The sequence below is a fragment of the Triticum urartu genome, chromosome 4A, assembly GCF_056163025.1.
Source record: "Triticum urartu cultivar PI428250 chromosome 4A, HENAU_Tu73, whole genome shotgun sequence".
NCBI classification, from domain to species: domain Eukaryota; kingdom Viridiplantae; phylum Streptophyta; class Magnoliopsida; order Poales; family Poaceae; genus Triticum; species Triticum urartu.
This window is the reverse complement of record NC_141876.1, coordinates 108,361,852-108,376,753: the sequence shown is the minus strand read 5'-3', so window position 1 is coordinate 108,376,753 and position 14,902 is coordinate 108,361,852. Positions and strand designations below refer to the sequence as shown.

The window sequence follows — 14,902 nt, the reverse complement described above, 5'->3', positions numbered from 1 at the left end:
CTCTTTGGTTTCGCCGAGGAAAGAGCCGGGAGGAGGTCACGCCGGTGGTGGCGTGGTCTTTGGGAGTGACCATGGCAGTGATGCTTTTGGTCGTGTCGCGCGTTGGTCGCCACCGCCGCCGGAGTCCGGGGAGGGTTTATAACTTTATACCCTCTCTGTTCGGAATTACTTGTCGCAGAAATGGATGTATCTAAAATACATTTAGATACATTCATTTCTGCGACAAATAATTTCGAACGGAGGGAATACAAGTGTGAAGCGTGACTGTGACGGTTTTTGGACGATCAAGCGCCTCGCCGATCGACTCAAAACAGGTAACGGCCCGACATCTGCCCCGCAGGCGCGAGGGTTTACGGGTGAGGCTGTGGGGTGAGAGGGCGACACGCATCCGTGATGACGTGTCCGTCTAGAGGGAGGTGACGAGTCTCCTGACGGTTCACTTCAATTGTAGTCGCATGTCCCTTCGGCTTCTACAATACTACTACTTCTATCTCAAGTCTCAACCCACCTTTCACACACTCCTCCTCCCAGTCCTGACTCTCCTTCTCCGGTGCCAGTAGAGGGCGCAGGAGGCCAGCGGTGTTCTGCATTGGTGGTCACGGATCGGAGGAGCAGGAAATTCCGACATCGATCCATCCGCGCCGCCGTCGGAAAGGTGAGGAGGATCGATGGCGTACGCTCATCTATCTTTTTTTCTTCATTTAATTTTACTTGGTTTCAAATCTTCCGCCAGAACCCTAACTAGAGTCTATACGTTCGTTTCCTCTATCGATCCCTCGACTTTGACTAGCATGGCGTCGTTGCTTTGGCAGTTTGGTTTCAGTTCTGTGCTTATTTTGTTTGTGAAATTGGTTCTTCTCCCCGAGTTCCCAATTAAACCACATAGTCGAGCGTTCATCTCGAGAAGGTTGCTGCCGCCGCCCAATTTTGATTCGAGTTTGGCGCAACGAAAAGGGAGGGCGAAGCGAAATTAAACCCGTCCACAGTCCATTTCAAAAATTCACTCTGTGGATCTTTTTTTCTATAAGAAAATAGTTTTTCTTAGAAAAAACATAGATCTGCGAACTTTTTTAGGGACAACTGAACAGTGTTTTTCTTAGAAATAACATAGATCTGCAAACTTGGTAGGTACGTGCACCGTGTTTTCTTAGAGAACATCTGCACGTTATTGATTAAGCAACAATGGCAGAAAGAATTCCCCAGATACTGTACGGTTTGCATCATGTTGACATTTTCTGCTAACACAAAATGACACATTTGGGCGCATGTTTGAGAAATAAAAGTTTGAGAAAAAAAAGCACACAGGTACATGACTTGCACACTGTCCAACTAGAGAATCAGATCATTGGGGTCAGTTTCCTTGTTTAAAGTATAATCTTTCAGGAATGAGCAATAAAAAACACCGGATTAATGAATAGTCTATATGCATTCCATTTGGTTCATTGGCACACAACAGTTGTGCTTGAATAATTGCTGGAATGTCTGATTCTCTTTTCATGTGAAAAAAGTTTCAGTAGTTAAAGCAGCAAACATTTTGGCACAAAATTTGTTGTTTGTGGAACTTCGATGCAAGTACCATTCGGGTGATCACCCACATATTTTTTTTTTCTGAAAGTTTCAGAATTTGTTTTTTCAAAAAAATTGGTTCTGGACTTAGTTGTGCCTGGAAGCCAAAAATCCTCAATCAACCTAATATAGTATACTGGTAAAGGGCAATGATCTTCTATCTTCACTAGCATTTCTCACCAAACAGAAAACCAGATAAAGTAATGAGTTTTATTTAGCTCTGGAAATTGGCAGGCGCAAAGTTTGTACCTACGTTCCAACAAGTGAGATTGGGTGTTGGGTAACCAACAAATAGAATGAAAGCCTTTATTGTATTTTCTCAATTAATTTTGGCCCATGAATACATTTTTTGGTGGTCGACTTTGGTCCTTTCTTCAATGAACAAATAACAGCTTTCATGCTTATATAAAAAAATATTGTACATGAGTGTTACCTGGCTGCCATTTTAATAATCAGTGACAACTCAGATTATTTATTTGTCAGGATGTCCAACATTATTGTTCCTGTGTACATCAATGCGCCCGAGCTATCTACAATTCTTGAGAACAATGCAGGACTTGAGTATCTTACCAAGACAAGAAAAGTTTCTGTCAGAAGGCTGCTTAGTGCTAATGCTCATGGGTACCCTATACCACCACCGGCGCTTGAATACATGAAGCAATATCACAAGGCATATTTCACAGATGAGGCACAAGAGCAGTTGAAGGCGGCTGATCCGTATGTACCGAGCAGTGCACCAGCACACGAAGGCGATGATCAAAGCCATACTTCTGATGACAATGGTGCAGAAAGAAAGAAACGTAGAGACTTGACAGAGAGTCCTACTCACCAAAATCAAGTGTGTACTTCTGGTGTTTCGAGTGTACTCCAGCAAACGATTTCTAAAAGGCCCAAGTTCTGTCTGGAAGAAATTCATAGGACAGGTCACCCTGAAGTGGACGTGAAAGGGAAATCCGTTCCGTCTGCTACTCATCCAGGATTTCTAACTGAAGATGAACTTAAGCTGGCGGAGTTTCAGCTACCCCTGAGGAGTACCAAGAATTTCTCAAGACAATGGAGATGATGTACGAAACATATGAGAATCCATGTTATGACGCTGAAGGCCTAGCTCTCGGTTCATTGAAGAGATCAGAGTATTTCCTAATGCCAGATAGCATACAGTATGAACCATGTACAGTTGATAGCATTTGCCGAGGGCCTGCATTTTGGAAACCTGATCAAAAGCTAGTCTCTCAGGTGTACGCCCTGGCCAAAGCGCAGGCGCTGCAGCTTGGCATTGCAGGGGACAGGCAAATCAAGTGGGCGGTTCTACGAGCTCAGGCATTTTCTGCTGGCTGGTACCATGGACAGAAATATTCAAGGCTTTGTTCGCCTCCGGAGAACTCAGCTGAGATTTATGCCAACGACCTGGGAGCCATTGAGAAATACCTTTCTGATGCTTGGAAGCTTGTCTGCTTCCTGCCATTTCTCCACGAGTTGGCGTTCCGAACGATTGGTAGCACATGGTCATGGAATTCCGACAATGCAACTAAATATGAAGGCAGAGCAAGGAAGTTTGCTGATTCTTCATCAGTTGCTCCTGCTCTATCTTACCTGACAGGTAAAGACCTTTATGGTCCTGCTCTGCAATGGATTGGTGTGGAGATGCCTATGAAGGTCCTTCAGAGAAAAGTTGGTCGTGATGCGATACCTGAAGTTTTCGCTCTCCAATGCAAAGCAGCTCCTGCTGGTAAAGCCCTGATCACTACCACTCATGCTGTTGTAAAGGAGCTGAAGACTTTGGACTGCTGGAAATCCATACAGGATATGCGTAAATTGAATGATACAATAGTTAGTGCAATGGCAGGGAAGATTCAAGCAAACCCTTGGAAGTATCACGCAATGCCAAAGCCTTATAACCTGAAGCCTTTAAGTGAAGAAGAACAACTTGAGGTCGCTGCTGCTATGACCTGTGCTGAAGATTTTGCACCGATAACCTTTGCGTTTACTCAGTCTGTGATGGGACATCATCAACTTCCAGGGTACATGGCACTAAAGAAGTATGCTAGCGGTGCTCTCTATGAGCGCTTCAAAAAGTTCTTTGCTTTTATGAGGAAAAAGTTAGCTAAGGATATCGGCGCAAAGGTAGTTGCTGAGGCATCTGGTATTCCCCAAAGATGAACACCTGCTAGGAGGAGCCTGCTTCCTGACACTTTGGCATCTACTTGATCTTGACAGATCTTTTGATGAACGGGAGCTCTTCGATGCCTGTTGTTAGCTTATGCTTTGTCAAACAGCTTGTGTCATTGGTTGGTTATTTTGCTGAACTATATTGCCTACTGTGACAGGTTTCAGATGTTTGCCGCCTTGTGGCGTTTAAGATATTCCGGACATGTTGTTCTTATTTTGAGTTAGCGTGGTATTATTATCATGATCTTGCTGTTGTGCTGTTTACTTCAGTTATTCCTTTTTTGGCACTACTTCAGTTATTCATTTGTCATATTTGTCTAATGAGGGAGGCTCATATGAAAGAGAGCAAGTGATGTGCCGGATGGTGAACAGTGCTGCTGCGTGACAAGGAAGTAACTGTTGTGCTGTATTGGGATTGATTGGTTTTTCTTGAAGCTGAAAAAGACAGGAGGAAGACTTAGTGGGAGCGCTATCTCTGCTCCATGCATAAGGTAATGTACATGTAGTCACGGTAATCTGACCCATGGGAAACAATGAATTTGTAATTTTTGAAAAAAGAACTAAAAACACTGAAGTAAAATAAATCTTAATTGCAACTACGTACTCTGAAACACGGCTGCAAATGAAGTGGAAAAAAAAGGTGACGCCACTACTCACATGAGTGTTTTTTTCCCTCACATTATGTGAGATATTAAAAAAAGTTCCTTAGATTTACCATTTTATAGACATTTTGTTCCGTTTGCCCCTTCCAAATTTGACTCGAATGGGATGTCTCTTTCTAGAGTAACCAGTTTCATAGGTGTTTATGTTGCATATGTTTTCTTGTTTTTTGTTGATATTAAGTTGGCTGTACGAAGAATCGCCATTTCTTATTTTTGTGAATTAAATAATAAATATATTAACATTGCATGGCTGAATCTATAGCCTTTTATGATGACAAGGGTTCCTCTCCTTTGGCATTTTACTTCTTGAGGGATTTACTCCATCCAATCCTTCATGCAAAACCGGGTGCATCTCACTTGGGCAGTCCTTACTGAAATCATCTGTGCAGCCCTATCGGTCAAGTTTTTCCTTGTTTAGTCACTCATGATAAGATCCTGATTAGGGATAGCTTCATTAAGGGTCAGTGCCTAGATGATCTTTCTTGCCTTCTCTATGCTGAAAATGCATGTGTTTTCCTATCAGACTATGTGGCTTTGATTTGGGCTACGATCTGTCAATTTCTGTATGTTTATCTGGGAGATCACTTTGAACCGATTGCAAGTTGGTGGATTGATAGTTTCAAAGGCATAATGAAGTACTCCCTGAAGTGGTGCTACCTAGTGCACCTTCAATTTACTCTTCTTGGCTTGAACCTGGACCCTGAAAGAGCAGATACCCCTTCAATCCTTTGCCCTTGCTAAAATAATCCGCATCGACCGTCTACCTAACATTGGTGGTTCAGTACAAAGTTAAACGTGTTAACGAATAGTTGCAATGCTTGGCGAGGCGCATTAGCATAGGAATGAGTGGTTAATTATAAAATGACTCTGGCTTTCGTTGGTCTCAACCAACGGTGGGAGTAGCATTGACAGTGGAAGCTTATAAAATGACGAGGGTTCTAAAAGAAGTCGTTCAGGCGCATTATCGTTGGTTGTACTGAACTAGTGGGATGCTTGTGCATCGTTGCAAAGTGCAAACACATGTATCCGTTTGCAAAACAAGAAAACTGCGTGACTCCCATAGCTTTTGTTTCATACTTTCAAATGGTTTCTCTTGAAAACGTTTTACACGCAGGTTCTCGTTGTAGAACGCGTGAACTAGTAATCTAGTACATATGCCTTTTGCTAACCTTTTTGAAGCCACCCGCGTCCAGCTGCAAAAAATTCGCTCTCGCTTAAAGCGGTCCTGTTTTACTAGTAACTAGTTTGAAAAGGTTCCCCCGACAGTTGAATGCCATGGAAAGCAGCCTATTAGAGCTGAAGACGTCTATCTATAAATCAAGGGACGGGCATGTTTCTCAAGCAGTTTGTGTACCAGTTGATCGATGTACGATCAGGGAAAACAAAAAATTTCAGCAAGGAGAAACTCAAGTAGCAGAGAGCCAAATCAGGTACGTACTTCAGCATACGACATATCAATATTTGCAGTACCTACCAACATCTGTTTAACTTCTGCTGAACTTTCGCTGATTTCATTCTATGCAAGTAAAGTTATGTAGCTTTACTACGATTATAAACGTGCATTCTACACAAGGGTGATCAGAACTATACATCCGTCCCAGCTGCTTCGCAGAACATACATCGATCTTAGCTAACATTAAGAATATATTGACCATCCAAACTCGAAAATTCGATTCGGAGCCCAGGCTCAGCTGCTCTTGAAATCTCATCCGTATGTTCACGTGTGGATTCGCGCCCTGGCTTGTATTCTCGTCTGTATTCCGGTTGTATCAGATATAAACAATGTGTGGGCCTTGGGGCGCATTCATTGCCAGGGAGCGTCACCACACAGCAGGAACAGGCTTCGGGCTCACGGCTCAGTAATTTTCCTGCGCCAGCCTGAGCCGTCCGCCTTACATAGACGATTTACACAGCCTCCATCCAGTTTTTTCCGAAAACGCATTTACTCAGACAGCAGCAAAATTTGAATCCCACGGCAAACAACCCACACATGCTCCAAGCTCATTACACCATACGTACCACATGACATAATCAGTGTATGCACAATATAGCTTAATCTACAGCTCTCCGCTGTCTGACCACATAAAAATACAAAGATGTGCATCTTCAGAACATGTCAATATAGTTTGCTCACAAAATTCTCTCGGCGTCAGAATGGTACACACATCACGCTATGACACTCACACAAAGACCAACACTGTCCCGTTGAAGCCTTCTTCGACTGAATTTTGTCCTCCCTCCTCGTCTAGCTTTTGGTTGAACACACTAAGTCGACAGCAATCCCGTTGGATCACCTCCCCCTGAAAATCCATGTATGTCTCCTCTCAGTACAAAAAAGGTACACTCTGTCACACAGAGACGATTCCACTTTACCTCCTCAATCACGCCGTCGTCTTGCGCAGTAACTATGTTGTACTCCAAGCGGTCGCCACTGAGTCCATCATCGAAGAGGCGGATGACTGCAAATGGCGGCAGAGTCACAAATCATGTGTCCCTCTTAATAATACAGAAAACACGTAAGATATTGTACCTGAACCTTGATTCTGCCGACTGAATCGCCTCCTTCACAGCTCTTGGCTGTGCCACTGAAGCCGGATTCAGCAAACACCTGCCCCATCGGTTGGAGAAGCTAGCTTCAATTTTTATTCTTGAATTAGACAACAATGGTGGAAGGCAAGGTAGCAGCTGGCTGTCGTGCACTCTTTATACTGCCCTTGCGTGATGCCATAGCGACACTCGCATTTAATCTTTCCAGCAATTCGAATTTCCAACACATACTACAAATCAAAAATTCATAACTCATTCTTCAGGAACTCCTAGTGGCCTTGTGCAAGTGTTCCATCGGTGTCTTTCCATCCCGCAATTCTTGCATTTTCCTGGCTCGCATACTCAGACCTTCGTATGGGGCCTTTCCCCTGCTGTTTGTCGGTCTGCCGACCCCTCTATGTTTATCTAGAGTTGCAAGACCCTGAAGGGCATTCACACTGAATGAATGCCCACCACTATGGCACTGGTCAGCATCGTCGTCCCCAACAAATGCGACTTCGCCACTGCCGTCCATTCTCCCGGTCGCCAGACCTGCCATATGGTCCTCAAAACCCAAACCATCCCTCTTCTCTGCCAAAGGTGCGCCACTCACAAGCAGAGCTTCGAGACAAACAAACATGTGATAGGTATAGAGTCGAGTTCCTGCACGTGAATAACAAGCTAACTGAATTGCCCTTTCGGTACTGAACCAGGTGCTTTGGGAGTATGCCCCTTGCGTCCTTTGTCCACCGCTTGATTGCATGCTTCTTACGAATCTCCTCCAGGTGTAGTATTTCCATCACCTACGCCACAAGAAATTGTCAACATTGCTGGTTCAGAAATTCAACTTGTTAACCCAGAAGAAACAAGGTCTTTGTGAAGTTACCCTCAAGACATGGCTGCATAGCATCCTAGCGTGCTCAAACTGGCCACACTCACAAGTAAACTCTGTGTGGTCTTCGTTTATGGTCACCTAATATTCAACCCTGCTCCATTTTTCTCTTTAGCTGCATTGTTGTGAGTTGTGATGTACTTCCTCAACCTCTCGACGTCAGTTACATTGTATGTCGTCCCTTCGATGAGGAGCCGACCAAACTCCTCAAACATACTCCTATTGTAGATTTTGCTTGCATGCCGCTCTATCGCCAAATTCGTTCTCCTCACTGCTCCACCCTGTCATAATATAGTTCAGTCCACGACAGTGAGTGTAACACACAAACCAAAAGGTCACACTACACTTTTATCAGGTTCCTCTGCATACTTGCGAATCGACTGCTCTAGAGTGCTTATCCGAGAAGGGCCAGGGTGCTCTGTCTGGTGGTGCACTGCCTAGACACAACCAGTAATTTTTGAAACGTACTCCCTCCGTAAAGAAATATAAGAGATCAAATGCTCTTATATTTCTTTACGGAGGGAGTATATGCTGAGATTCAGAACTATTATCATACCAGTACTAACAGTCTAATGTCTGCGGATAGGCAAGGTAATTGAGTAATGGAAAATCATTAAGTTTGGCCCAAAATGATCGCCTTCACAATCGCTACTGACATTTTGGTACGGACTAACAAAGCAAACTAATGTTTCTGATAAAAAAGTGTTCACTGCATACAAACTTGCGTACATAGATCAAGAAATACAGTCCAACAGCGAGGAAGATGTTGTTTCACACCTTTTTGTCCAGCCAGGTGCTTCTGGATTGACTCTGTCAGTCGACTGCGCCGATCTCGTCGGAGATGCATCCCGGCGACGGCGCACTCCTTCACGCGCTGTACCCGCGTCACCGTCCCCGACCTTTTCGGCGCAACCAGACCCAGCATTAGAGTCAGCAGGAACAGCAAGGGATCTGGGTGACCAAGCTTGTCAGCGAACTCCTCTCGCAGTGGGAATCTAAAAAACCGACGGCATTCACCGGCAACAAGCCTCATTCATCAGGTTACTTCTGCACGCGCTAGCTTGCTGAAGAAATCTCAAAACCATTTTACAGATCTGTGTGGATTAACCTGTCAATGGCGTCAAGCAGGAACTCCATACTATCATCCTCCATTTCGGCCATCGGCGCCGAGACAGGATGAGCGCCGCCGCAAGCAGCTGCCGCAGCACTAGAAGAGAAGGGCTTCTGCCCGAAGAGGGGTGGCGGCCAGGGTTTCCAGAATGACCAAATCCAAAGGGAGGGACACCGCCTGTCCCCACGACCGGTAGACGGCTCAGATGTGGACAATCGAACGTCCTGGTCCACGGCCCAGTATGCCAACTCGCTTCCTCCGTCCCTTTCCTTCGCCTTGGTCCCACAAAAGAGCCACTGTTGCGTACTCCCTCCGGTCCTTTTTACTCTGCATATTAGGTTTGACCGAAGTCAATCTCATTCAACTTTGACCAAGTTTATACAAAAAATTATAGACATTCACATAACAACACCAATATCATTAGATTCATCTTAGAATATATTTTCATATTATATTTATTACATATTATAGATGCTAATAATTTCTAATATAAATTTGGTCAAACTTAGCAAAGTTTGACTTTCGGCAAATCCAATGTGCAGAGTAAAAAGGACCGGAGGGAGTACCGTATTGCTGCGAACGCCCGATTTTCTGCAGCTCGCGTCTGACACGCCACGCCAGTGGGCTTTGTTCGAATCCCAAGCTAGAAATGGACGCCACTGATTTTGGGAGCAGCTGCGCTCGGGCACCGAATCGCCACTTCCCATCCAAACTTACCTTTCTTAACTTCTACTATCTTAGTACTAGTTCTCTTCGTTCTAATCAATTTTCTCCTTCTTTTAATCTGCACATAATGGTGGAAGCAGGCAAGGCAAGCAATGATGGTTACTGTAGTGAGCCAGTTGCTGGTCATGATGCTCACCTTTGGCTGCGCACGTGTTACCACCTGCAGCTCCTTGTATGGAAGCGAGACAGACATGCTGTCACTGCTTGAGTTCAAGAACTCAATCAGTCAAGATCCAAATCAAGCCTTTGCGTTGTGGAACGACAGCACCGACTTCTGTGACTGGGGAGGTGTTCGCTGCAGGATGAAGAATCCACGTCGAGTCACTTCTCTTGACCTTCCGTCTCACGGTTTGGTCGGGCAAATCTCTCCGTCGCTCGGGAACCTAACATTCCTGAAATATCTTGACCTGTCGGACAACCGCTTCACTGCAGAGATTCCTCCTTCCCTTGGGCATCTTCCTCGCCTCCGGTATCTCTACCTCAGTAATAACACACTGCAAGGAGGTATACCGAGTTTTGCGAATTGTTCCAGTCTTGATGATATACTGCTCAACGGCAATAGTCTAGCTGGGAAAATTCCTGTGGATTGGCCTCCTAACCTTCAGTACATGAGCCTTTCGGCTAATAATCTTGCTGGAACCATCCCTGCTTCTCTTGCCAATCTCACAATGCTTAAAGATTTCAGGACCCTTTACAACAAGATCGAGGGTGACATACCGGATGAGTTTGCAAAGTTAGATGGTCTGCAGGGCTTGTTCGTCACAGGCTATCGGTTGGCAGGTCGATTTCCACAGGCCATCTTGAATCTTTCTACTCTCGTTGGTCTCAGCCTTGTTTCTAACAGTTTCAGAGGAGAGCTGCCGTCCAATCTTGGTAACAGTCTACCAAATCTCCAGGAACTATATTTAGGTGGTAACCTCTTTCAAGGGAATATCCCTGTTTCATTGACAAATGCTTCCAAGCTACACCGTGTCGATATATCAGCCAATAATTTGACCGGAGTTGTGCCAGGCTCTATCGGCAAACTAACCATACTATCTGCTCTGAATCTAGAGCTCAATAAACTCGAAGCACATGCCAATAAAGACTGGGAGTTTATGTATGGCCTAGCAAATTGCACTGAGCTACGAAGTTTCTCGATGCATGGAAACAGGTTAGAAAGCCATGTACCAGCTTCATTAGGCAACCTTTCTGTTCACCTCGAAGTACTCCACTTGAGAGGAAATAAATTATCAGGGAGTTTTCCTTGTGGCATAGAAAACTTCCCCAAGCTGATTCTCTTGGAATTGGACAGCAACCAATTTACTGGGGAAGTTCCGAAATGGCTCGGGAGTCTCAGGAATTTGCAGGAAATATGGTTAGGTGACAACATATTTACGGGATTTATTCCAGTGTCACTGTCAAATTTGTCTCGACTAGGGATTCTAAACCTACATTCTAATAAGCTTGGTGGTCACATACCCCCAAGCTTAGCAAACCTCCCAATGCTTCATGTATTAAGCATTCATAGAAACAGTTTTATTGGCAAAGTACCAATGGAGATCTTCAGAATACCAACAGTATTTGAAATTGACTTATCTTTCAACAACCTTGATGAAGAACTTCCTAGCAACATTGACAATGCCAAACAACTTACATATTTGCACGTTTCATCCAATAAACTATCCGGAGATATTCCACACATATTGGGTAACTGTAGAAGTTTGGAACGAGTTGAGCTGGACATGAACAGTTTTAGTGAAAACATCCCCACTTCATTCAGTGACCTGCAGTCCCTAAAAGTACTGAACTTGTCATACAATGGCTTAACTGGATCAATACCAGCATCTTTTGGGGATCTTCAGCTTCTTCAACAAATAGATTTGTCATTTAACCATCTTGAGGGTGAGGCCCCAGCAAAAGGAATCTTTAGGAATGCGACTGCTGTGTGGGTCCATGAAAACCAGGGGCTTTGTGGTGGGGCACCGGAGTTACACCTACGCACATGTCCTTCTGTGCCTCTAGATTCAGATAAGAAGAAGCAATCTATTGTGCTGAAGCTAGTGATTCCAGCAGCAGTCTTGTTAATTGTTGCGGCCATTTATGCTCTATTGTTCTGCAGTGGAAGACGGAAAAAAAAATGTATCCCTGTCCAGTCATTTGGTCCAAACTTTCCTAGAATTTCTTATCGAGAGTGGTTTTTTGTAGACTGAGCTACATGGTACCCTCTATCTCAGCCATACATTGGTAATTCTATATTCATAGAGATATGTGCCCACTCTGACTTGATTCACGGTCTGAAAAGAATTAATATTGCTAATACTACAAGAGATTCCTCACCCCCTCGAACTCCACGCCACTCTCTTCCCTCTCCTACATGCAGCACCTCTCTCTCTTCCTTTTCTCTCTCTTTCTCAACACCTCTCTCTCTTCCTTTTCTCTCTCTCAGCAACTCTCTTTTTTCTGTCACATGCAGAACATCTCTCTCCGTTCTCTCTCACAAAGCCTCTCCCTCTCATTTTCTCTCTCACATTGTCACACAACACCTCTCTCACTCTCTCCCTTCTTCTCCGCGGTTCTGTCACATCACCTCTCACTCTTCCTTTTCTCTCTCACACACAGCAGCACCTCACATGTATGCGGCTATAGAAAAATATAAGCTCTTTCACATGCATGCAGCTCCCCTCTTCTCTCACGTCACATCAACTCTCTCTCTTACTTTCCCCTCTCACACACGTCAGGGCACCTCACATGCATGCAGCTTCTCACATGCATGTGGGCAAAATATCTGTTAATCACTGACAGAACAGTAGCTACACGGTAGACACGCTCTGGCGTAGTTAGCATGATGCACAGATCACAATGTGAGTGGACGGCCTGGATAAAGGGCACCGTGTAGCTCGGCCTAGGCTACAACTTTCCGTTTTCTTAGTGATCTTCTGAAAGCAACTGAAGGGTTCTCACCATCAAATTTGATTGGTAGAGGCAGCTATAGCTCTGTATATCAAGGAACACTATTTCCAGATAGAAGTGTTGTTGCTGTTAAAGTCTTCAGCCTAGAGACAAGAGGTGCAGGGAAGAGCTTCACTGCTGAATGCAATGCTTTAAGGAATGTGCGACATCGCAATCTAGTCCCTATCCTAACTGCATGCTCCAGCACTGATTCTAGAGGAAATGATTTTAAAGCACTAGTGTATGAGTTCATGCCACGAGGGGACTTGCATAAATTGCTACACTCAGCTCGGGGTGAAGAAGGCACTCCAGGTTTGAACTATATTTCACTGGCTCAACGACTAAGCATTGTGGTGGATGTATCAGATGCAGTGGCGTACCTGCACCACAACCACCGAGGAAGCATTGTTCATTGTGATCTGAAACCTAGCAACATTCTTCTGGATAATGATATGGTAGCTCATGTGGGAGATTTTGGACTTGCACGGTTGCATGTCCATCCTGCATCCTCATCATTTGGCGACTCAGCTTCAACTTCTTCGGTTGCGATAAAGGGAACAATAGGATATGTTGCTCCAGGTATATATTGTCTAGTTTTAGATTCTGTTTTTTTTCTTCCTTAGCCTGATTGCTTGAACATGTGAATTTGAGCTAAGCTCTTGCTACATGTGGTATATACAGAATGTGCGGGGGGTGGTCAAGTTTCAGCCGCCGACGACGTTTACAGCTTCGGGGTTGTTCTCCTTGAAATATTCACCCGAAGGAGGCCAACCGATGACATGTTCAAGGATGGACTGAGCATCATGAAGTTCGTGGAGATTAACTTACCTGACAAGATGTTGCAGATTATTGATCCAGAGCTGGTACAAGACCTGGACCTCTGCCAAGAAGCTCCAATGGCCGAGGACATTGGATCACAGTGTTTGATCTCAGTGCTGCATGTTGGGCTTTGCTGCACCAAGTCGTCTCCAAGTGAACGCATCAAAATGCAGGAGGTGTCTGCCAGGCTGCATGGAATCAGGGATGCGTACTTCAGACTCAAAGGCTAAGAGAAAACTGAAGAGGCCGTTCAGTAGTTGCAGTTTGGAAGACTTAAGTAAATTGCAAAACATCTACTACCATGTATGACATGTATATTTCTTTTACTAAGTGACTCGCCACTCCTTGAATAAATAAGTAATCGGGTTCCCTAAAGCAAAAAGGGACCATAACTAGTGTAGAACTGCAATTTACCACAATCAAATTTCCCATCCGATTGCCAACTTGATATTCATGTGACCTTAAAACAGAGAGATGGAGCAGCGGTGGCCAGCCGACGCGGAGCAAGACGAGGGGGCAACCGGGGCGCGCTGCGCTCGGGCGGAGAGGGCGCGGCCTGGGCGCGCGCGGAAGGAGCCGCGGCAGCTAGAGGCGTGGTCGGGGCGCGGTTGAGCAGGGAGGGCGTGGCCTGGTCGCGGCTGGGGCACGGCCTGGGCGTTCGGAAGGAGCCGCGGCAGCCAGAGGCGTGGCCGGGGCGCGGCTTGGCGGGAAGGGCACGGCCTGGCCGCGGCTGGGGCGCGGTGAGGGCTGAGCACGCGGGCTCGGGCAGAGCAGCAGTAGGAGGGCTGCCGGGCGCGGAGAAGGTGGCTGGCGACGAGGAAGCTAGGCACAGAGCTGTAGGGTGCGGGAGAGGAAGAGGAACCTGGCAACTGATACCATGTTGGATAAGTAAGCAACTGCTTTCACAGCAAAAGTCAATACATATACATGTGTAGGGTAAAGTCCAAGAGACCCTTTATACAATGGGGATAAACCGAAAAGAGCTATACACATCTAACAAGGACCATACAGTGCTACTACTGTTAATATACAAATTCATCACCATAAATCACATGAGAAATAAGACAGTTCGAAACTGAATCCACAGACTGAATAAACTGTGCAGAAGAGCATGTAAATTTTGTCCAAAGCTACTGTGTCGGCAATGTAAAGTTGTTGTTTAAAAGTTAATGTTGGTTTGGAATGCAAGTGATTGCACGCTATAGTGATGATTCGCCTCCACTAACCCTGGATGGCAGACTAAATTGTACTACTGCTTATTCAAAAAGACTGAATCGTAGTACTACTACTTATGCTTCCGGGATGGACCAACAGTCGGAAATGCAATGTATGGCGCCATGCTTTGTTTCTACTTATAATGGAGCTTTGAGCAAAGACGCGTAATCAGTCAGAGTATCGACTGGATGAAGTCTGTCTGAGCAATTGTACAAGACTTGTGCTTAATCACACGGAGCCCGTTGCCCTTGCCATCGCTCTTGTCCTTGCCCATATCACTGCCAC

At 45.2% G+C, this 14,902-nt stretch overlaps 1 protein-coding gene, 1 long non-coding RNA gene and 1 pseudogene across 2 annotated transcripts; 2 read left to right on the top strand and 1 right to left on the bottom strand.

Moving 5' to 3' along the window:
* The first annotated feature begins 439 nt into the window (after positions 1 to 439).
* LOC147975016 (uncharacterized) lies at positions 440 to 4,374 on the top strand. Its single transcript, XM_087519588.1, has 2 exons — positions 440 to 655; positions 2,050 to 4,374. Exon 2 carries the CDS (start codon positions 2,620 to 2,622, stop codon positions 3,724 to 3,726), a length of 1,107 nt encoding a protein of 368 aa, XP_087375714.1. The 5' UTR covers positions 440 to 655; positions 2,050 to 2,619; the 3' UTR covers positions 3,727 to 4,374.
* A 1,619-nt stretch (positions 4,375 to 5,993) lies between these two features.
* Positions 5,994 to 9,318, bottom strand: LOC147975015 (uncharacterized). Its single transcript, XR_015602004.1, has 3 exons — positions 6,928 to 9,318; positions 6,771 to 6,856; positions 5,994 to 6,697 (listed from the first exon to the last, which is right to left on the bottom strand). It is a non-coding gene; the product is annotated as an uncharacterized LOC147975015 (long non-coding RNA).
* A 75-nt stretch (positions 9,319 to 9,393) lies between these two features.
* LOC125553645 (uncharacterized) lies at positions 9,394 to 13,688 on the top strand (annotated as a pseudogene).
* Positions 13,689 to 14,902: the final 1,214 nt, after the last annotated feature.